Source organism: Crinia signifera, chromosome 4, assembly GCF_055691185.1.
Source record: "Crinia signifera chromosome 4, ASM5569118v1, whole genome shotgun sequence".
NCBI classification, from domain to species: Eukaryota; Metazoa; Chordata; class Amphibia; order Anura; family Myobatrachidae; genus Crinia; species Crinia signifera.
Genome location: NC_139220.1, coordinates 132,632,321 through 132,656,194, shown reverse-complemented (window position 1 = coordinate 132,656,194; position 23,874 = coordinate 132,632,321). Strand labels below are relative to the sequence as shown.

At 45.6% G+C, this 23,874-nt stretch overlaps 1 protein-coding gene across 1 annotated transcript; it reads left to right on the top strand.

The window, feature by feature from the left end:
• Positions 1-516: 516 nt before the first annotated feature.
• On the top strand, positions 517-11,782 carry LYZ (lysozyme). Its single transcript, XM_083182510.1, has 4 exons — positions 517-804; positions 6,957-7,121; positions 8,519-8,597; positions 11,328-11,782. Exons 1-4 carry the CDS (start codon positions 660-662, stop codon positions 11,407-11,409), a joined length of 471 nt encoding a protein of 156 aa, XP_083038636.1. The 5' UTR covers positions 517-659; the 3' UTR covers positions 11,410-11,782.
• Positions 11,783-23,874: the final 12,092 nt, after the last annotated feature.

The window sequence follows — 23,874 nt, the reverse complement described above, 5'->3', positions numbered from 1 at the left end:
AAGGGAGAAGACAAAGAGCAAAAAGGCACACCAAGCCTATGGTATAAGGTAACAAGGGCATGATTATCATCAGAATTGAGGGTGAGACCATTTACAATATTCACATAAGATGAGAAGGTGTACAGTTAAACCGTGGACGGACGGTGTAATTGCCTTTTTCTCTCATACAGACGTAAAATCTCCAAAACAATTGCTGGTCCCGCAACCCTTCAGGATACTTGATTTCAAGGCCAACATGGAAATTATCTTTATATTTTTGCTTGTCGCTCATTAAGCATCTTGATTTTGTGATTTTATTTACATTTACTCCACTGATTTATTTATTTAATTTTTTTTTTGGGGGGGGGGGGGGGGGGGGCTCAAATGTTTTTTTTTTTTATTATTACACCATAGTTGTTTCCATAAGAAATATAACTAGATATGTTACACTCATTGTAAACAGCATTGTGTACATTCTGAAATTACGCCATAGTTATAAAGTTATTTCCCAAATGTCATTCACATTTGAAGAAGTAGGAAAAGCACTGTGGTCATAGTCTCATTTTAAGCATATCATTGTGTACAGTTAAAGGAAGTTATTTCAGAGGTTGAGATATATACCTTATACATACATGCAGTAAGCTTTCACTATTGTCAATCCTGTGTCCTGTAACAGAATCATGATCAACTCTGCAATGCAAATCCTTGGAGGGCTTCTCCTCATCTTAGCATTTGCAAACTGCAAGAAATATGAAAAATGTGAACTTGCAAGGGCTATGAAAATAAGCGGACTTGATGGATTCAGAGGTTACTCACTTCCAAACTGTAAGTACTTTTTGTTAGTGCCGACTTCAAGGTTTTAGGATACAAGGAAGTGAAAACAAAAGATTTACTGAGAAAGGTGGGCACACACACACACTACATATATTTTAGACTACAAAGCAAGGGCGTAACTACCATAGGTGCAGGAGGTGCAGCTGCTATGGGGCCCATAGCTGAGAGGGGCCCACTTTGCCTCTCAAAGTATAATGTGCTGCATACATTATTCAGCATTAGGTGATGAATAGGGGCCCTTACAAACTTTTGCGATGGGGCCCACATGTAGCTAGTTACGCCACTGCTCCAAAGACTGTATTAACACTTTCACCAACATTTAGGGGCTACTCTTAGGCAGGTATTCAATGACCTAATTCATCCTGTACAGCAAATTCTGTTTTGGATTCGCTGCACATTCGCCGGGTTCCGGAGGGCTGGTGCATTCGCTGCCAGCCCTTTTTCACCCCCTATTCAACGCCTACCTGCCTGCGCCGGACACTGTGGGGATAAAGGACGACTTGCAGGGACACAGGGAGAGCCCCCAGAGAGCTGGCAGGGGACTGGGATAAGGAGCTGCTGCACTCACTGGTCCCGATCCTGCATAGTTAATGATCGGTACCAGTGTGCAGTGAATATATGAATATTAATGAGTGGCTCTCAGCCCCCTGGTGGCGAATGTGTAAAATAATTTTTTAAATATATATTCATGTGCTGCAAGCACATGAATAAAAATAGCATGCCCCTTCACAGAAAAAAAAATCAGATTTTTTGACACCCCAAAAAAATACAAAAAACGCTTTATTTTAAAAGATCACATTGCAGTTCTCCTAAAAGAGATGAATGCAAAACGGTGAATTATGGCAAAAATCACTGGAGAAAGCAGTTCTCCATTTGAGCATTGAATACACTCTCAGGCAAATTTTACTAAAAACCCCATTGAAAACCACCGTAAAATCGCAGCGAATCGCACACAGAGAATTGGCAGACATTCGCTGTTCACTTGCAGCGAATTGTCTCCATTCAATAGGGAGAATCGTTTTTTCAAAGTAAAAATTTGCCGTTAGCCCGGATAAATGCGAGATTCGCTGTATACTACGGTCAATCTGAGGCATTGAACAAGACTTTTCTTCAGGGTGTTTAGAACAGACAAACCTATAACTACCTCAACATCAAAGTAATGCGAATGGTGAATGCGTTAGTAGTCTTTAAAACTCTGGGTGACATTTCATAGAATGCGATTTTATCGCACTTTTAAAATCACCTATTATCGCACTTTTTAAAATCACATTTTTGCCACGAATTTGCATATTTAATGAGGTGCGTATTCCGGAACAAAAAGTGCGATTAAGTATGATAATGTGTGATTTTTAGGAATGAAACTGTGCGATTTTTAGGCATGAAAATGTGCGATTTTGTGTTTAGAAAAAAAATGGCATGGGGTTCCCCCTCCTGAGCATAACCAGCCCTGGGCTCATTGAGCCGGACCTGGTTCCAAAAATACAGGGGACAAAAAGCATAGGGGTCCCCCGTATTTCTGAAACCAGCCCCGGACTCTTGGACCGGTCCTGGTTCCAAAAATATGGGGGGCAAAAAATCTTTTAAATAGAGTATATAAGCTGAAACATGAGCACTGTGACTGGTTAGCCTTGGACGGGGTACCTGGAGGAGTGGGGATCCCCCAATAAAGGGGTCCCCCCCCCTAGGCTTCACTCGTCCAGGGCACACATACACACACCTCACTTTTACACCAATATACTTACCAATCCAGGGTCCAGCCCTGGTCTGGGATGCAGTAAAAACCCCGAGAGGGTCGAAATCCCGAATGGGTCAAAATACCGACAAGGTCAAAATACCGACATTTAAAATCCCGACAAGGTCAAAATACCGACATATAGAATGTACAGGTGAAACAGTCAACATGTGTCGACAGTTTGCAAGGTCAACATGGTTTTTTTCACAGTTTTTTGACCCGGCATGTGCCGACAGGCGGTATTTCATGCCCTACCATCCACTAGGGCGTGGTAGGAGAATAAAATAGTGTGCCGAGCGCAGCGAGGCACCGCGCCCGAAGCATCGCGAGCGGAGCGAGGGGCCGCGGTTCACTTCCAGCTGTGTCCATGTCGACCGTTTTGACATTCGGTTAAAAAAACAGTGAAAAAACCCATGTCGAACTCCCGACCTGTGGACACAAAGTCATGTTGACTGTTTCACCTGTACATTCTATATGTTTGTATTTTGACCAAGTTGGGATTTTAAATGTCGGGATTTTTACCTTGTCGGGATTTTGTCCTTGTCAGGATTTTGTCCTTGTTGGTATTGTGACCCATTCGGGATTTTGACCCTCTTGGGATTTTGACCGTCGGGATTTCATACCGAATCCGCTGGTCTGTGTGCAACATTGCCGGCTCACCCCGCAATGAGAGCGGGGTGAGCCGGCTTTCTCCGGCGCAGCTATCACCTTCTGTAGTGCTGTCCCAGCATTACAGAGGCTGACAGTGTCTTCGGCTTATGCGTCTCCATGGAGATGCATAGCTCAGCCAATCAGGGCTGAGCTATGCGTCTCCATGGAGACGCATTGGCCAGTCAAACTCTCAGCCTCTGTAGCGCTGGGACAGCGCTACAGAAAGTGATAGCTGCACCGGAGAAAGCTGGCTCACCCCGCTGTCATTGCGGGGTGAGCCGGCTATGCTGCAGACAGTCCAACGCTGGATCCTGGATTGGTAAGTATATTGGTGTAAAAGTGAGGTGTGTATGTGTGTACAGGGCCGGTGCAAGAACGTTGGGCACCCTAGGCATATAAACCCAAATGCGCCACCCCCCCTGGCGCCAAGGAGGGGGGGGGGGAGTTGGGCAGGCAGCAAATTACTGCTGCGGCTGATCATCGGGGGGGGGGGGCTAGGGTGAGCCAGCCGCCTTTTACCGCTGACCGGGGGGGTGCGGGCGCAGATTGCCGCTGTCCGTGGCATCCAGGCAGGGTAGGGGCAGCGGCGGGTGCCACCTGCAGATTAACTCTAGGGGCCACCCACCGAACAGGAGCTGCCGCTGACCAGGGGAAGGGGGGGCAGTGGCAACCAAGCAGGGTGGGGGGCATCTGAGCAGATTAATTCCAGGGGGGGGGGGGCGGGGTACGCTCACCTGCTCCTTCCTGGCCTGGTACTTTCCTTCCAGGAGGCGCTGCTGCTGCTCGCATGTTGGAAGGCGGCAGGCAGCTCACTACCGCCCTCCAGTGGCTGGCGCCCTAGGCAAATGCCTAAAGCTGCCTAGTGGTGGCGCCGGCCCTGTGTGTGTGTAACATAAAGTTATACTTCTGTGTGTGTTTTCTTTTAACATTCTTTTTACAGGTGGAGTACAAGTCCCAGTGGGCCCATTAATGCCCCGCATGCTGGGACTTTTGGTTCGCCAAGTCCCAGCATGCGGGGGAGGTCTGCTGGCACTTGTAGTTCTCCTGCATAAAGCAATGTTACGTATGTGAGATTTAACACTATCAGGACTTCAGCCCTGGACAGGTGACGCCTGGGGGGACCCCTTTATTGGGGGGGTCCCCACTCCTCCAGCTACCCCGTCCAAGGCTGACCAGCCACGGTGCTCATGTTTCGGCCTGGGGGACCTTATATAAAAAGTGTCCCCCGGCTGTGGCATGACACTGCGGGCTGTTGGAGCCCGGTGCTGGTTTCAAAATACAGGGGACCCCCAGATTTTTTTGTCCCCTGTATTTTTGGAATCAGGACCGGTCCAAGAGTCCGGGGCTGGTTTCAGAAATACGGGGGACCCCTATGCTTTTTGTCCCCTGTATTTTTGGAACCAGGTCCGGTTCAATGAGCCTGGGGACCCTACGCCATTTTTTTCCCAAAAAACACTTTAACACATTTTTTAACACAGGACCATGCACAGTTCTCAATGATCTGTGCAGGGATCTGGCCAATTCACGTATCAGAACCTGGTCTAAATGTTTGGCGATTTTTAGACACATTTTCCTGAAATTGCATCTCATTAAATATGCGATTTGTATACTTTTCAATGGGAAAACATCTGGATGTGAGTTCCGGCGCGACGAAAAAAACGCACTTTCAGAAAGTGTGATTTTGTGGCAAAATCGCTGTTTTTCGCATCTCATTAAATATGCGAATTAGGGAAAAATGCGGTTTTGGCAGGAAATAAATCACAAAAATCACATTTTCGCATCTCATTAAATGTCACCCTTTGTGTATTCCCAAGAATGTCTTCTGTGTTTTTTCTATTTTCTATGGTTCTAAGTCTGTGTACACATGGGGCACTAGCTGAGAGATTTTGACTAAGCATTTTGCTTAGTCTAAAGGTCCATACACACTGGGCGACTATGCTCAGTGTGTATGGACAACGATGATCGCATTCATCTCTGGGGGGAAAGCCACTCAGTGCATACACACTGAGCGGCTTTCCCCCGGCCCAGCGCCGATGGAGGGGGGAGGATGGCGTTGTATAGTGGAGCGCTATGCAATGCCGTCCTGAAAGCCGCTAATCTGCTGGTATAACCAGCAGATGAACGGCTTTCCCGGCGATGCTGCGGCTTTCCCGGCGATGGGCGGCTTTGAGCTGAGTGCCGCTGAAACCTGCTGTTTTGTTTGAATTTCTGCTCAAAGTCACCCAGTGTGTATGGGCCTTAAATCACAATGTCGCTGCTGGAGCTAAGACGGCAGCCATCCCCAGCAGCAGCCCATGTGTACAGCCAATATCTAGTCTTGTCTATCTGTCAGGGCGATCGCACCACTGCGAGGCCGCGCATTGCTTTCACCCGCTGTGTACACATGGCGATTCAGCCAAACCTAAGCAATTTTGACAATGCAGTCTCTTATTCCAGGATCTTGACCAACTTTTTTTTTCTGTAAAGCTGATATAACAACTAGAAGACTTTTGCATAGTCTTATGTCTACTATATGCTCCCATGTATCGCAGAGTTTATATATGCTCCCAATTATCACAGAGATACTATATGCTCCCATTTATCACAGAGCTACTATATGCTCCCATGTATCGCAGAGATAGTATATTCTCCCCGTTATCGCAGAGATACTATATGCTCCCATGTATCGCAGAGATACTATATGCTCCTGTTTATCGCAGAGCTACTATATGCTCCCATGTATCGCAAAGATACTATATGCTCCCCGTTATCGCAGAGATACTATATGCTCCCATGTATCGCAGAGATACTATATGCTCCCATTTATCGCAGAGCTACTATATGCTCCCAGTTATTGCAGAGCTACTATATGCTCCCATGTATCACAGAGCTACTATATGCTCCCAGTTATCACAGAGATACTATAGATACTATATGCTCCCAGTTATCACAGAGATACTATATGCTCCCATTTATCGCAGAGATACTATATGCTCCCAGTTATCGCAGAGATACTATATGCTCCCAGTTATCGCAGAGATACTATATGCTCCCAGTTATCGCAGAGATACTATATGCTCCCAGTTATCGCAGAGATACTATATGCTCCCATGTATCGCAGAGATACTGTATGCTCCCATGTATCGCAGAGATACTGTATGCTCCCATGTATCACAGAGCTTGTCACTGATTGCACGCACCAAACTATGATTAGAGAGAGGGACCACTTTAAGGGAAAAAAAAATTCTGGTACTAGGGCATCATTGAATTACTGTGTACAAGCAGTGTGATTGTGTATGGATCATTGGATAGACAGCAACTAGGTTGACATGCATTAGGTCGACATGCAGGAAGGTTGACATGGGGTTAGGGCAACAGGGTCATTAGGTCGACAGTCAAAAGGTTGACATGGGTTTTTTCACTTTTTTGTCCCGATTTGTTGACACAGTCGACATGGACACTAGAAAAGTGCATTGCATCCCCTCGCATGATTTGCCGCCCTCGCCATGCTTCAGACACAGTGCCTCTCTACACTCTGCACACTATTTTCTCTTACTGCCCCTAGTTGGTAGGGCATAAAGTACCGCCTGTTGGCACATGTAGGCTAAAAGAAAAGAAAAACCCCATGTCGACCTTTTGACAGTCGACCTTCCCCATGTCGATCTAATGACCCTGTCGACCTAACTCCATGTCGACCTTCGTGCATGTCGACCTAGTGACCATATCCTGTTTGATTCCATGTAATAATTGTGCATACTTAATGCCACCATAATCTCTACAGGGGTATGTACTGCATTCTATGAGAGCTCATTCATCACAAGCAGAACAAACTTCAACAGGGGTGACAACAGCACTGATTATGGCATTCTCCAAATAAATAGCCGTTGGTGGTGTAATGATTTCAAGACCCCCAGATCTCGCAATGCTTGCAATATTAACTGCAATGGTAAGTTACTAAAAGTGCAATGTTTGACCTTTTATTTTTTTTCCAAGGTTTATGTAAATTATGCTATAGATGTTGCAGATCATGAATATAAGAAATATTAAAATAATATATCTTTATCTACATGACTGGTGGCAGATATTCACAGGGCCGGCACCACCAATAGGCAGCTCTAGGCATTTGCCTAGGGCGCCGGCACCTGGAGGGCGGCAGTTCGCCCCTCACCCCCAGCGAACTGTGTAAAAAACTTGCGGCCCCGGCGTCCCTGCAGTGCTGCTGGAGTGGTCAGGGGTGTCCGTGCCGCAGGGGTACCTGCGGTGCCGTCGTGTGTATAAAGCTGGCTGCGGCCGGCGGGGTCCCTGTACTGAATAGAAAATAAGTAGCGATATGCGCGCGGCTGCGCGGGAAGCTATTGTGTATTCTATTGTATTTCTACAACCAGGTTCGGCTCAATGAGCCCGGGGCTGGTTATAGCCAGGCTGCACGCTGTTTACTTATTTATTTATTCTATTTTATTTTTACATAGAGAAGCATCGCACGTATCTCACTGTTCCCTGCAATGCTGGTGGGTCTTACATATTTGGCTGCCAAATATAAATGACTTTGCCATTGAAAAATATGAATCTGGAGAATACGGCAGCTTTGTCAATTTGCTGTATTCTCCGTTTGTATTTTTGTCCGATTGCGGAAGATCATAGAAACATAGAATTTGGCAGATAAGAACCATTTTCCCCATCTAGTCTGCCCCTTTTTTTATCCTTCAGGTAATCTCAACCCTTTTTGATCCTTATTTCTTTGTAAGGATGTTCATATGCCTATCCCAAGCATGTTAAAATTGCCTCTACCACCTCTGATGGGAGGCTATTCCACTTATCCACTACCCTTTCTGTGAAGTAATGGTTTCTAACATTTCCCCTGAACTTATCTCCCTCCAGTTTCAGTGCATGTCCTCGTGTTCTATTACTTATTTTCTATGAAGAAAATGTCCCTCCTGTACTATGTTAAAACCCTTGATGTATTTGAAGATTTCTATCATGTCCCCCCTTTCCTTTTAGTCTTTCCAGGTAAGTTTTGTGATGTAGGCCATGCACCATTTTAGTTGCCCTTCTTTGTACACTCTCTAATGTATTTATATCCTTCTGGAGATATGGCCTCCAGAACTGAACACAATATTATAGATGAGGTCGTACCAATGACATATACAGTGGCATTATTACTTCTTTTCTTCTGCTACTGATTCCTCTCCCTATGCAACCAAGCATCTGACTAGCCTTCCTCATTGCTTTCCTGCCTTTAAGACACTTGATACTGATTGTGCCTGTTCGTACACGGGATTGGCCGTAATTGGCTTTCTTAGTAAATTTCCCCTTTCATAATCAGTATTGTATTTTTTTTTACAGCACTACTGTCCGATGATATCACTGAGTCTGTGAGATGTGCAAAACGTGTTGTGAGTGATCCAAATGGCATGAATGCATGGTAAGTAAGAGATGATGAAAATAAGCAGAAGACTGCAAATAGATAACCCCAAATCCTATTATACAATATAACTAATCATATGTCACATTAATATCAATAAAATGAAAGATAGCTAATGCTGCCCATACACTTGTGAGATATTGTATACAATCCTTCGATTTCGATCTTATCTGGCCAAGAAATCGAATGATTGTATGCACAAAATGTGTACCATTCGACGCAATCTGCGGCCACGCTGCTTGAATGTTGCGTCTCACGGTCTTATGTGCTGCACATAATATTTCTCGAATTGTATGTGCGGTCGAATGCTGTTTTGTGCGCATGCGATTTTTCTAAACGGCGACGTGCGATTCTTGAAGAGTTCTGGACACTTCTGGCCCCTCCTCTTTTTATATCGAACGGTGCATTCGATAAATCGCGTGATCGAATGCAAAATCGAATGCACTAAAATGCTTTTTTCATGCGATTTATCGAATGCTGGGCTTCAAGGGAAATCGAGATTGCATCGAATGCAATCGCACAAGTGTATGGGCAGCATAAGGGTTATAGACTTATTATTTATTATTATTATTAATATCATTTTTTCATTAATACACAGCAAAGTGTGCAGTGCCATAAAGGGTAAAGAAAAAAACAAAAGATAACTAGCAGGGCATAAATACAAAACATAACTGTTTAATATAACAAATAAATTCATAGCATTAGTACCTATGACTACAGATCGTTGAGGACAAAAAAACAAGGACCTCTTAGGGCTACTACTGAAGCTCAAAGGAAAATGCAGTGGAAAGATGAGGTTAAAAAAAAAAGCGGTACTTGTTTCCTAGCACGGCCACACCGATTTACATCGGGGTTGTCGTGTCGGAAAAATCGACCGATTTTGGACCCGATTTTTTTTTTTTAATTAAATGTAAATCGGGTCCCTGGGACCCGATTTTACATTGGATTCAATGTAAAATATTCCCAACCCCCCCAAATGTCACGGCGTACACCCCACGATAGACGCCAACCCGAAGCGTGGCGAGCGCAGCGAGCCCGCGAGGGGCGGCGGTGCGCGTCCTCCGACCTTTTCATTCCCCTACTATCCACGTCGGCGTGGAGTTGAGAATAGAATAGTGTGGCGAGCGCAGCGAGCCACCGAGCCCGAAGCGTGGCGAGCGCAGCGAGCCCCGCGAGGGGACGCGGATACCTTCACAGGTAAACGCGTCCCTTCGCGGACTTCACAGGTGTCCGCGTCGCCACGGACACCTGTGAAGCCCGCGAGGGGACGCTTATAACTGTGAAGGTATCCGCGTCCCCTCGCGGGGCTCGCCACGCTTCGGGCTCGGTGGCTCGCTGCGCTCGCCACACTATTCTATTCTCAACTCCACGCCGACGTGGATAGTAGGGGAATAAAAAGGTCGGAGGACGCGCACCGCCGCCCCTCGCGGGCTCGCTACGCTCGCCACGCTTCGGGTTGGCGTCTATCGTGGGGTGACGACGGGGACATCTAAAATGTGAAATGGGTCATATTGGCCCATTTCACATTTTTAACATTTTTTAAGGATTTCAATGTTAAAAAATCTTTTAACATTGAAGCCTATGTAAAAATCGGGGGCATCGCGTCGGGACCTATGTTAATGGTCCCGACCGACGCGATGCCCCCGATATTTTACCTTTCCCGACACGATTTCAATGTTAAAATATTTTTTAACATTGAAGCCTATGGGGAAATCGCGGGCATCGCGTCGGTCGCGTCGGGACCATTGTTAACGGTCCCGACCGACGCGATGCCCCCGATATTTTGTCCTAGCCGGCCAAATGGACCTGATTTCAAAGGAAATCGGGTCCATCGTATGGATCGTGTACCTTAACTAAAGGTACACGATCCATAAGATATGTGGCCGTGCTAGGAAACAAGTACCAAAAAAGCTACTAGAAACATATAAGGAGTCGCACCAGGAACAATTTCACTCTTCTATTAAACAAGTTCCACCAGTAGAAATGACCACTCCTGCCTTCTTGTCAATGAGATCTGATTTGTGTGGGAATCTTTGTCAAGAAATTCTACTGTGGTGCAAGTCTATAGATAATGCATATGTTTTGAATAGTTTTTTATATACCATTTTGTGCTTGCATTTTCTTTAACTATTTGGATTTTTTTAAACTTTATATGTAAGAAAACACTTTGAAAACATAGGGTGTGTCCCTCTTGGTGGATTTTTTGGGCCGTATTCAATTGTCATATTGCACCTGATCTCCCATCCAAAACGTCAGGAGACCGCAGGGCGATATATAATTGATTTTTTTTTTGCGCATAGGGGTTAAACCCAACCAGACTAATGAACACTCATACATCATGTCCAAACTAATGGGTGCTCAAAAGGGTGACTTTTCATAGATTTCAGGTCGACACCCTGTCACCCAGCACCCAGCATTCCAGGAGATACTAGAGATGGCGTGTGACACTCAACATTCATCTCCCCATGCATTGCCTTCCCTCAAAGCCTGCTGGCACCAGCGCCACTCCCTCCCTCCTGATGATGGAGGGAGATGATGGTGTGGCTGAGAGATGATGCAGGAAGGAGATGATGGTGTTGATGAGAGTTGTTTTATATTGTAGTGCGAGACAACAGACAATGTTAGATCAATGGTAATTTCTTATTGGTTACAGTAAATTTCATGCAAATTTTATTGTGCTGACATACAATGTCAAATAGCAAGCCCTAATAAATACTTCTTCTTCTGCAGGGTCGCATGGAGAAATAATTGCAAAGGAAGAGACTTATCCCAGTGGGTTCGAGATTGCAAACTTGATACTGCTGATGTGTAATTTTTAAAAGTGATCTTCCTGAAACTACACACCATCTTTTTTAGAAACAGCAGTTTCTGCATAATTGTATGAATTTTTACTATGATTATCGTCCAATAAGGACAGTGTATGGCCAGCATATGGGAGCCGCCATAATCATCTCTCTCTCGCTCTCTCTCTCTCTCTCTTACTCACTAACTATTTATGTAGCTATAGCAACACTTTTGTTTTCTTTTTTTTTATTCAAATTTAAGCTTTCACACTTTATATGCTTTTATATGTAAAATTCAGAAATGTGTAAAGAATACACAGGATATCTCCTCTTTTACAGTAATATAATATGACTCATGCATACCTTACATAATAAAATATATGCTTGCCTTATATACAAGTAGAATCAAGTACTTTTGCTCCAGAAATTCACCTTTGATGGGATAAAATGGGATATTGGCTGCAATTTCACCTAGGTTACATGATTACACGGGAACTAAAATGTTTATGTATTTACAGGGGAGACTCTTATTCATCATGAGTTTTATCAGAGTAAATTCACATTCAGTTAATTGTACTCTAGTATATTGATAAGAATTCAAAGAGAAAAAGCTTTTCAATTACAGAAGTCCTGACTAAAATATGATTGGACTAAAGCAGTACATACATGCAATACTGTACTGCACATGCAATTTTCTATTAGTGCTGTCACAGTGAATGGGATGTAATGAATACACAATACAAATTTATAAGTGGAAACCCTCTAGCGCTAAAACATGCACATTGGTACTTTCCTTTGCTGGTATGGATACTCCTATATAGACCGGTGTATGGTATGGATCGTCCTTGTACACCGGTCTATATAGGAGTATCCATACCAGCAAAGGAAAGTACCAATGTGCATGTTTTAGCGCTAGAGGGTTTCCACTTATAAATTTGTATTGTGTATTGTTGTTTGGAGGAGTGGTGACTCCTCAATAAGTGTTTTAAGACCCACAAGCTGCTGCGCCCGAGGGTGATCCAATAATTTTTCTTCTGTAGGGATGTAATGAATGTCTAGATAATATTGTTATGGTTTCAGAAATTGGGAGTTCATGAGGTTCAATCTGTTATTATAATCTGTGATTATAGTCAAAATCAATAGGAAGTCAGTACAAATCGCACCGTGATTGCCCACCCTCGATCTCGATTCTATACCAATGTGTTGCCCTGCAGCATGGGAATGTGCAGCACAGTCTATTTCTACTATGTTTGAACAAGGGCGATGCCCCCATTTAGCCCCCTCCCACCCAGTCGCTATGCTGGGACCCAGCAACTGCTATCGATTTATCAAATCAATATCACCATCGGCCGAATCACACCATGTGCACACACCATTAATGTTCAGTGTGTGGGGGAAATTTCCAAAGATTGAATGGCTACATATGGGTGCATTCGTACCCATTCATTCTTAAATATGGCCAGATCAGCTGTTTGGCTTATTTACGATCAGCCAGATTATTTGCCATTTTCATGAATGGCAACTTCAGCTGAATTGGGCTTTACGAATGAGTAAACCATCGATATGACTCGGCCGCATATGGCCATTAGTTCTATCATGGTCGGCTCATTTGTAACTAAGGGCCTTATTTTGGTTCATTCTTTCTGACAAAATCCTTCTTAAGGTGCGTACACACGTACAGATTTTCTTTCTGATCTATCTGGTGGGAACAAAAACCTGGAAATGTATGGAGCATATGACAATCAAAAATGTCCACCCAAAGGCAGGAAAACAGAAAAAAAAATCTGCTTTGATAAATTTGTTATATCAGAACGATTAAACAATTTGTCTGACTGGTCACTGTCTGTTTTCAAGTGTTTGGGAACAATTTTTTGATTTTCAGTTGCTCCCAGACATTTCCAGGTCTTTGTTCCCAGCAGATCGATCAGACAGAAAATCTGAACGTGTGTACGCACCTTTAGATGGGCAAAACCATGTGCACTGCAGGTGGGGCAGGTGTTAATTGTGCAGAGAGAATTAGATTTGGGTGGGGTTTTACTTCAAAGTGAGATCTATATTGCAGTGTAAAAATAAAGCAAGCAGTCAGTATTTTCCCTGCACAGAAACAAAATTACTCACCCAAATCTAATTCTCTCTGCACATGTTACATCTGCCCCCCCTGCAGTGCACATGGTTTTGTCCATCTAAGAAGGATTTTGTCAGAAAGAATGAACCAAAATAAGGCCCTAAGTAACTGCACGGATAGAGCAGTTACTTAGAGAAACGTTTTATACAAGTTAAAACCCGGGGCTGTCCCCGGTGCATACTTTCTTTTGGTGTAAAAAATAAGAATACAATAACACCTTTTTTTTGTAATCTTCAAGGTCCCTTATTGGAAATATTTATTTCATTTATTCTTGGTGCTAGGTCTTTTCCATGGTCTGTATCAGTGGTTCCCAAACTCGGCCCCAAGGACCCCCAACAGTGCATGTTTTTCAAGTCTCCAGACAGAATCACAAGTGAAACAATTACCTCCTTTTGTGTTAGCGTGTAATGAGTACACCTATATACCTACCAGGTGACCTGAAAAATGTGAACTGTTGGGGTCTATAGGATACATGCAGCTATAATAAACCTGTCAATGACCCTTGGTAATCTTTCATTGGGATAAAAAATAAACATGTCAATCTTGTGGAACAACAAGATACACGCGGAAAGGACTGCAAGACAAATTTGGACAGTACAGAAGTATGACATGATTGCCCATTTCGGCTACTCCCCCATCTCATAAATTTGGTGAATGGAATTATATTGATGATTTTTTAGTATAGAACTTACAGAGTTCCAGCACTCAAGGCTCTCACTAGATGGAGGGGTACCTTCATATACCCCTTTCACACCACACAAATACCCCAGGTCGATCCTGGGTTATTGCCGGGTTGACCTGGGATGGCATGCGGTGTGAAAGTGCCATGTTGAATATCCTGGGTTCAGCAACCCAACCTGGGATTTAGGGTGGCCAATCCCAGGATCGGGATCGGCGGGATCCCGGGATTTGGCCTAAAAAAGTCCGGGATTTCAATCCCGGGATTGGATTATTCAATCCCGAGATTGGATTATCCAATCCCTGGATTTTCGGGATTAGACTGCGCATGCGCAGTCTAATGCCGGGCAGCGTCTGAGCACTAGCTCAGACGCTGCCCGGCTCCCGAATCCTGACCCCTGCTTGCAGCGATGCGTAGCGTGACAGTAGAGGTCACGCTGCGCAGCCTTCTGCTGTGCACGCCCCCTTCCAGTCTCCTCCGCACGTCGCCCGCCTGCCTCTGCCCGCCCGCTTCCTTTCCGGCCTGCGGCCTGGCTGCTAAGAAGGAGGTGCACGAGCCTGGAGGCACCGTGCACCTCCGAACCCACTCCCGGCCGGCCACACGCTAATGTAAGTAAATGTGCGGGTCGGCCGGTGTGGGGGTGGGTATGTGTGGAGCAGAACTGTATTAGGGATGCCAATCCCGGGATTGAGCATTTTTCAATCCCTGATCCCGGGATTGAAAAAATGCCCCGGGATTGGCATCCCTACTGGGATGTAAGCAGTGTTATTACAGGGTCGGACCCGGGTCAAGGAACCCAGGTCCCTTTCACTTCTATGGAGGAGGCTGCAGTGTCACCTCAGTGCTGCCGCCTCTCCTGCCCCGCCTGACACACCGCTGCTCTGCCCACCCCCGTGGATGATGGCAGCAACCCGGCAATGAGCACCAAACAGCTCAAGTGCCAGGTGAGACCCAGCATTTGCAATATGAAATGGGTAGTGGTAAAATAAATAACTTTTAGGCTAAAGATTTTATTCTCGTGTTTGCCTGATGTGAGTGATCAAATAGTCTCTATAAAGAACTGTGGAAAATGTATGCACTTTATCTGTTAATAAATAATGGCAAAATTCCAGAGTAAACCTTAGAATTATCCATGGAGGACAAAGGACCCTTGGTAATTAGCGTAACCCTTCCTCTAGTGCCTACCACTTACCGACACGCAGCCCGGGGGGTGGGGGGCTTTGGGGTAAATAATCAAAAGTCCAGAACAATATAAAACATTTAAAAAGATATGTAGGCAACCTCTATGGGAGTACCAGATCTGTGTCTAATAAAGTGAATACATTTATCAATTTAATACTATCACATACCCTAATGGTGAATGTATGTTGTACTGCCATAAATTGCCTGTACATTTACACAAATATAGCCATAAGAAATATAGGTCTACACCAACTAGACGACAAGCTTTGGGTCGACACCACCAGGCCGACAGGCAGCAAGGTTGACATGGGTTTAGGTTGACATGGGTCAAGGTTGACATGTGTCTAGGTCGACACGGGCCTAGGTCGACAGGTCATTAGGTTGCCACAAGCATTCGGTCGACATGGGCTTGGTTGACATGGGGTTTTTCACTGTTTTTAGAGCTGACATGTGCCGACAGGCGGTATTTCATGCCCTACCATCCACTAGGGCGTGGTGGGAGAATAAAATAGTGTGCTGAGCACCGTGCCCGAAGCGATGCAAGGGGATGCGGTGCACTGCAAACTGTGTCCATGTCGATTGTGTCAACATTCGGGTAAAAAAAACAGTGAAAATCCCCATGTTGACCTTTTGACTATCGACCTTGCCCATGTCAACCTAATGCTTGTGTTGACCTAATGTCCTGTCCACCTAGACCCATGTCGCCCTTGCTGTCTGTCGACCGAGTGGTGTTGACCCAATGCTTGTTGACCTAGTTGGTGTAGACCTAAAAACCCACACCCATAGAAAGGAAGGTTCTCCCATAAAGGACAGTATTTTTATTTTTAAATCGCTGTGTTAATGGTTGTGTTTCACATGTAATTTTTTTGATGTGGTACATGGTCATCTCAAGAGTGCATGAATTAAGCTTTGCATCTATATTTGATCACTATTGATTTAATGTTTTTGGATGTCATTCTATCATACTTGCCTTGAAAACTAGTTTCAGGGAGATTATAGGTGGCAATAGAATTTTGCAGAGCGCCCCAGTGAGGGGGTGTTTCATACCCCTCCCAAAGGGCGTGTCTAGTTCCATATATAAGGAGATTGTGAAAAGAGATTGTGAACATGACACCTAGAAGTGTGGGTGTGTACTGCTACATCTGAGAGGAATCTTTTAATATTACTTACATATGTAGATGTGTCTGGAGTTGGTCAGTTGGAGCTGTCATACAGCCTGCCTTCGGCTCGCTCTCAGGATAACCCTTGACGCGTTTCCCCACCTTTTTAGAACACCTGAGCGACTTCCTCAGAAGGTTTAAACTCTATTGCCTTTAGCCTCTCTTAAATACCCAGCCGTTTCCGCCTTGCGACTGTTATCCAGGTATTTTCCAAGCCTCGATTTAGTTTGAAGCGCTTGCGCATTATCTTGTATTTTATCCAAGCCTCTTTTTCATTCAACTGTCCTGTGTGTCAGGACTCATTTTCAACTGTCTTTACAGAAGTCTTGGATCTGCTTTATACACATAGGACACCTCTATTCACTGCTATACTTTTAAAGGTATATTAACATTAGGAGATTCGGCATATAGATTTAGCAGTTTTGTGTCCATCATATAACGATAGTTATCTACATTAAAAATTAAAACCAACGTACCAGTACTTAGTATATTTCAATATCGAATAAATTTTATTTGGTTTAATACTTTGAAAATGTCACCACTGATCTTAAAGGGCATTAAATCGACCACTAAAAGTCCACAGGTCTTAGGTCGACACATAAAAAAGGTTGACATGTCTTTAGGTTGACAGGGTCATTACGTTGACACAAACATTAGGTTGACATTGGGAAGGTAGACAGTCAAAATGTCGACATGGGGTTTTCACATTTTTATACCGAATGTCGACACAGTCACACATGGACACCGAAGAAGTGCACCGTGTCCCCTTGCATGGCTCGCCATGCTTTGGGTTCAGTGCCTCATTATGCTCTGCTTCTATTCTCCATCCACATCCTAGTGCAGTAGTCAGGGAATGGGGGAAATTACCCCAAATGAAATTCCTGTGGGGTAATGGACGTCGTGCTGCCGAGACATGGCCGGGCATGCATATGAATCTATGGGGGTTATTCTGGTTCATTCACAAAGGCAAATTCCTTCTCAAATGGACAAAACCATGTGCACTGCAGGTGGGGCAGATGTAACATGTGCAGAGAGATTTAGATTTGTGTGAGTTATTTTGTTTCTGTGCAGGGAAAAAACTGGCTGCAATATTTTTACACTGCAATATAGATCTCACTTTGAAGTAAAACCCCACCCAAATCTAATCCTCTCTGCACAAGTTACATCTGCCTCACCTGCAGTGCACAGGGTTTTGTCCATTTGAGAAGGAATTTGCCTATATGAATGGCCAGCTGTGTCTCGGCAGCGCAACCATCCATTACCCCAGGAATTTAATTTGATTGTATATAGAATCTATATATAAAATCTATATGCATTGCTGGCTGTGTGTTATAGTACCAGTACTGTAATGTACAAGGACCTGACGCAGTGCAGTGTGTACAGTATAACATGCTTCGGTACTTGTTTCCTAGCACGGCGTCCATCGCATACCTTAACTTAAGGTATGCGATGGGACCCGACGGACCCGATTTTCTGGCTTTTTTTGAGGTTTCCCGACAAATGTAAAATCGGGTCCATCGCATGCCATTATAATGGCATGCAATGCGACCAACGCGACCGACCCGGTTTTACATTGTAAGCATTGTATGTAATGTTAAATTCCTATGTAAAATCGGGTCCATTGTATGCCATTATAATGGCATACAATGCGACCAGTGCGATGGACCTGATTTTACATAGGAACCAATGTTAAATGGCCCCCCATACCCAATTTTTTATTGTATACCCACCCTGATGGGTAATTTCTATGTCAAATGGGGGGCATTGATAACGCCACCCCACGATGAATGCCAACCGGAAGTGTGGCGAGCGGCAGCGGTACGCATCCTCCGACCTTTTCATACCCCCACTATCCACGTCGGCGTGGAGTTGTTTTTACATAGTGAAGCATGGCGAGCGCACGCAAAATACGTCTGAAGTAATGCGCGTCCCCTTGCGGAGGTCACTTCGGGCTCGAATGGCTTCGGGCTCGGTGGCTTGCTGCGCTCGCCACACTATATAGACTCAACTCCACGCCGACGTGGATAGTGGGGGTATAAAAAGGTCAGAGGACGCGTACCGCCACCCCTCGCGGGCTCGCTGCGCTCGCCATTCTTCGGGTTCACGTTGATCATGGTGTGGCGTTAACAATGGAGGGCATACAATGAAAAATGGGGTCTGGGGGGCATTTAACATTGGGGCCAATGTAAAATCGGGTCTCAGGGACCATTTAACATTGGTTCCAATGTAAAAAATCAGGTCGGTCGGGTCAATCGCATCGCATGCAATTTGGTTGCATGCGATGCGATTGACCCGATTTTTGCAACCCAATTGCATACAATTAAAATCGGTGGCGTTGTGCTAGGAAACAAGTACCTATGCTTCTTTGCATGATGCCCCGGGCCCTGCCTCCAAGTACGTCCGCTTCTTCAGTAGAGTCGACTAGTTGCTGCGCCATCTCACCAGCACATAGTTTGTACTGCCGCGGTGGTGCCCAGTTTTTTTTGCCTGGTTATAGGCTCCTGTCAGGGTATACCCATCTCTAGTCTATATCATCTTGAAATACTGACACTAATAGTTGCCTGGACATCACATTATGAATGGCTATACCCCACACAGCCTGGCAGCCATTGATTCGGATGATTTCCATGTATGGCTGTGTGTGGTATAAATTTTGTACCACACACACCATATATGGTAATAATCATCATCATCAATTGCTGCCAGGCTGTGTACCATACTAGCAGGATATATCATCAATTTCTGGGGATACAGTGTGTATTACAATTATATGATTCCTTTCAAATCAAGGGGGTTACGTCGGTGTATCTAAGTATATTTTGGGGAAAAGGTAAAAATATTCCATGACCCCTGCCCCAGTGAATGGTAGGGTATGAATTACCGCCTGTTGGCACATCAGTAAGAAAAAACCTGTGAAAAACCAATGTTGACCTTTTGACTGTCGACCTTCCCAATGTCGACCTTAAGCCATGTTGACCTTTTTCATGTGTCAACTAAGGCCAGCCGACCTTGCATGTCAACCTTTTCACTGTCGACCTAGTGACCGTATATTGTAGGATTACCACCCGTCCAGGATTATTCCGGACAGTCCGGTAATTAAGACCAGAATCCTATTCCCAGACTATACAAAGTTTGGGAATAGGCGGCTCATGTTCATCTCCAGGCCAATGAGGCCCTTATTCCATGCTTGCCTACACTTCCGATTGGGGGGGAGCTTGGCAAGATAATAGGCCAGCCAAACCAGCAAGGACAGGAGCCCTGACAGCAGAACAGGTCCCTCACCTGAAGTCGTGGCAGCAGCAGCGGTCTATCCCTACCCTCCCACACTCCTGCTTGATAGAAGCTGCACGCTGGAGGGGGAGAGACAGGGAGCTAGTGTGGAGAGCTTCTGGTGGGAAGACTGTCAGCTGGGAGGAGAGGCTAGGGGTGGGTCAGGAGTGCTCAGTCTGCAGGTAAGTGCATGTGGTTCTCAGCAGCCGTGTGTGTTTATAGCTTGGCATTGACCCCAATATATGTGTCTGTAGGTGACCCGTGTGTGTGTGTGTGTACGTATAGGAAGATACTATCCCTTCACACGGACACATGTGTGGATATATAGGTGATCCCTGTATGTGTGTGTCAGTGTAAGGTAGCTCTGTCCCCTTTGTGTGTGTAGGCTGACACTGGTCCCTGCATGTTTCTATAGGGACCCCTGTGTAGTGGGGTAACTATAGAGGGGTGCAGGGGTACATTTGATATGGGGCCCTGCAATTTCTGGGATTTGCGAACCCAACAAGTAACCCCACTGCACCGCATTTCCCCCCCCCCACCACCGTGGGGTCTGGGGGAGGCAAATGTGCTGGCCCCTAGCAGTTCACTAAGTTTTCTGATCACTCATATTGTAATCTTATATGATTTGACCATTATCAGCTTTGTGCCTTATTTGTAGATTAATAGCGATACTCACATATCCATTGTTAACTACACCACACCAAACCATATAGCATGCCTTGTTTTAATTATATTAACATCCTGATGTTATTTATGTATGGACTGTAGGCAGGGTTGCCAACCCTCCCGGAATGTCCACCAGGGTTGCTGACTTTAGGGCTGCCCTCTCTGGGAGAGGGCAGCTAGCACCAGGAGATAGGGGGCGGGGCTGACCGCTGTGATGAAAAAGGGGCGGGGCCAGATGCGGATCTCAACAATTTTTTTTTTAATTTCAGCAGTATACGCTCACCGCTGCTTGTGCCATCTCTCCCACTGCCGCTGCTCCTGATCTCCATATTTCAGGCCACTGTGTAATGAGTAGCTGCTGTATCCAGCGCTACTCACAGAGCCCCGCTGTGGCTTTCAATTACATAATAGGTCATGACATTGCGCTTGTAAGACCCAGCGCTTCATGACTTGGCCATATGCAGTCCGACTTTTCAGCTTGCAGGCTGAATACCCGGGAGGATCCTGGGTATTTCTGTGAGACCGGGAGAATGGGGCAAAAACCCGGGAGACTCCCGCACAGCGTCTATTCAGAGGCGCAGTGGCCGAAAAGGGGGATGCAGCCTAATTTGAATAGCCGTGCCCTCATTTGCATACACCACACCCCCTTTTCGGGCGCTTCAGTTGAAAAAGTTGGGCGGTATGCATTTGGCACATGTGCAGCTCATTAATCAGTAGGTGTATAGTGCAATAATGTGTAATGGACATTAAAGTGTATGTAGTTTAATGTGTATTATGCCCCTTTCAGACCGCACTTTGTAAACGGTATATTGCCGTTTTTTTACCGTTTTAAAACGGTAATCTGTGCGGTCTGAAGGGTGCAGGACCCCTTAACCGTTTTACAAAAGCCGATTTTGTAAAACGGTTAAAATGGAGGGTCCTACCCGTTTCAGACCCGGTATTTTTGCATCAAAATCGGGTCTGAAACGGTATTTAGGACTCAGCCAATGAGCTGGGTCCTAAATTCAGAGCAGCGAATATTTAATGAGCACTCATTAAATATTCGCAGCACTGGAGCCGCCCCCCGCGCGTGTCGCCCCCCCGGGCATGTGTCGACACCCCCCACGTGGCGCGTGTCGACACCCCCCCCACGCGGCGCGTGTGTCGACACCCGCCGTGCAGCCGGTACCTTCATTGTGTATCCCGGCAGTGAAGTATGGTCGGGGAAGCACTTATGAAAAAAAAGCGTCTTTCAGAAAATGGCTGCCCCATAGGAAAACCTGTTTTAAAAAACTGTCTTTCGTATGGGGGCAGCCATTTTCCGAAAGTCACTTTTCTTATAAGAAAAGTGACTTTCGGAAAATGGCTGCCCCCATACGAAAGACAGTTTTTTAAAACTGGTTTTCCTATGGGGCAGCCATTTTCTGAAAGACGCTTTTTTTCATAAGTGCTTCCCCGACCAACTGCAGTGCCGGATCACGCAACGGAGTTACCGGCTGCACAGGGGGGGGGTTGTTAGCCCTGGGGTGGGGGGGATTTGGGGGTGTTAACCCCCGGGGGAGGGGGGGGCGGCGCGCGCTGAAGACTGGCTTTGACCCTGTTTTTGGAAAGTTTCCAAAAACGGGTCTGCCAGTGTAAAAAAAAACGCACTTAAACGCAGTGTTGCAAGTAAGGGGGTACGGCGTGGTACGGAGTACCTGTAAGAAATATGTTGCAGGTACGCAGTACCACTTACCCTCTGACCCACTGTCAATTCTATTTTTATTTTAAGTCTAAATATAATGCATCCGCAGCCCGCCCACCCAGTGTTATGATTGGTGCTTAATGCAGCTACCGGCTACTGCTGATTTAGCCTGTCACACTGACAGGCATCAGTGGCGCTGACAGCATGAAGAGCAGGCTCCACAATTGTAAGCACAAGCTGCCTGGCTCTCCCCCAAGCAAGAGCCAACCCACCCCCAGTCATTCCCTGTTTCTCATTCACTGTCTCCTGATGCCACGCTACTATTGTCGTTTAGTCACTTCTCTAGCTTTGTGTGACCACGCCCCCTCACGATACATGGCCACGCCTGATTTTTGGTGGAGGCTATCAGTACCACCAAGAAAAAAATTCTACTTGCACCACTGCTTAAACGGTAATATACCGTTTAAGAGATGCGGTGTGAAAGGGGTTTTTCCTGGCAGACCCGTTTTTGGAAACGTTTCCAAATACAGGGTCAAAGCCAGTTTTGCGGTCTGAAAGCAGCATTACTGTGTTTGGCATAATGTGTAAAAGGTATTATGGTGTGTGTCATAATGTAGCCACTCCCCTAGCTTCATGTACCTAAGCCCCCTCATAACATGCAACCACTGGCATTTGAATTGTGACACCTGCAGGGTGTGCTACCAGTACCACTGAGAAAAAAATTCGGTACTTATGTAATATCTGGACTCCCGTTTTTCTTATGAGACCGCGTGCGCTCGCCACACTATATAAAATCAACTCCATGCGTAGTTGGATAGTAGGGGTATGAAAAAATGGGGTGCATTTAACATGGGAGCCCAGATAATACATAAGTACCAAAAATTCTACTTGCCCCACTGGCTAATACTGGCCCCCTCTGTGTTTGGGGTTGAGATCATTGGGTCTACTGCAAGTTGGTCGACATGGGACAAGGTCGACAGGTCAATATGTCGACACAAGCGTTAGGTCGACAGCCAAAAGGTCGATATGGGTTTTTCCCGTTTTTTTAGTTTCCAGGGCAGCGCATCCTTCCCGCTGCGCTCGGCACACTATTTTATTCTCCCACTACGCCCTAGTGCAGTGATTTTCAACCTTTTTACCTTGCGGCACACTAAATAAGATTTTAAAGTTGCCAAGGCACACCATGAGATCCCCACAGGGCAAAACACATTGGCCCCCACAGGAAAAAACCAAACCTATTGCCCCCCATATAAAAAACAATATCACTGGTCCCCACAGGTAACACAAATAAAATACATTGGCCCTTTACATGAAGAGAAGATACCAGTAAATAACAATTGAATTGGTGGTGGCTGTAAACTAGTTTGGGTATCTATAGAACTCGAGGCACACTTGAGAACAGCTCAAGGCACACTAGTGTGCCACGGCACAGTGGTTAAAAAACACTGCCCTAGTGGATGATAGGGCATGAGATACCACCTGTCGGCACGAACCCGGGTGACTTAAACAACCTCCACAGCCTCCCAACAGTGTGCAGCTACTGTGTATAGCTAACAACGGCGCATTTCGCCGATGCCTGCCAGACGCTCCCTCGAGATGATAATGTCATGATCTCAACAGTCTTTGTCTGCAGGGAGCAGCGGCAGATCGGGTGTGGTCATGTCTGGTGTGCACAACTGCACGGTGCAGCCAGGATAGTGTGCCGCATGAGCATCAATTCCTGCGGCCTCCCGGAGTACCGGGTGGCAG

Coding starts and splice junctions, on each gene's coding strand:
- LYZ (XM_083182510.1), top strand. CDS start 660: ATGATCAACTCTGCAATGCAAATCCTTGGAGGGCTTCTCCTCATCTTA. Junction 805..6,956: donor AGGTTACTCACTTCCAAACT/GTAAGTACTTTT, acceptor TAATCTCTACAG/GGGTATGTACTGCATTCTAT. Junction 7,122..8,518: donor TTGCAATATTAACTGCAATG/GTAAGTTACTAA, acceptor TTTTTTTTACAG/CACTACTGTCCGATGATATC.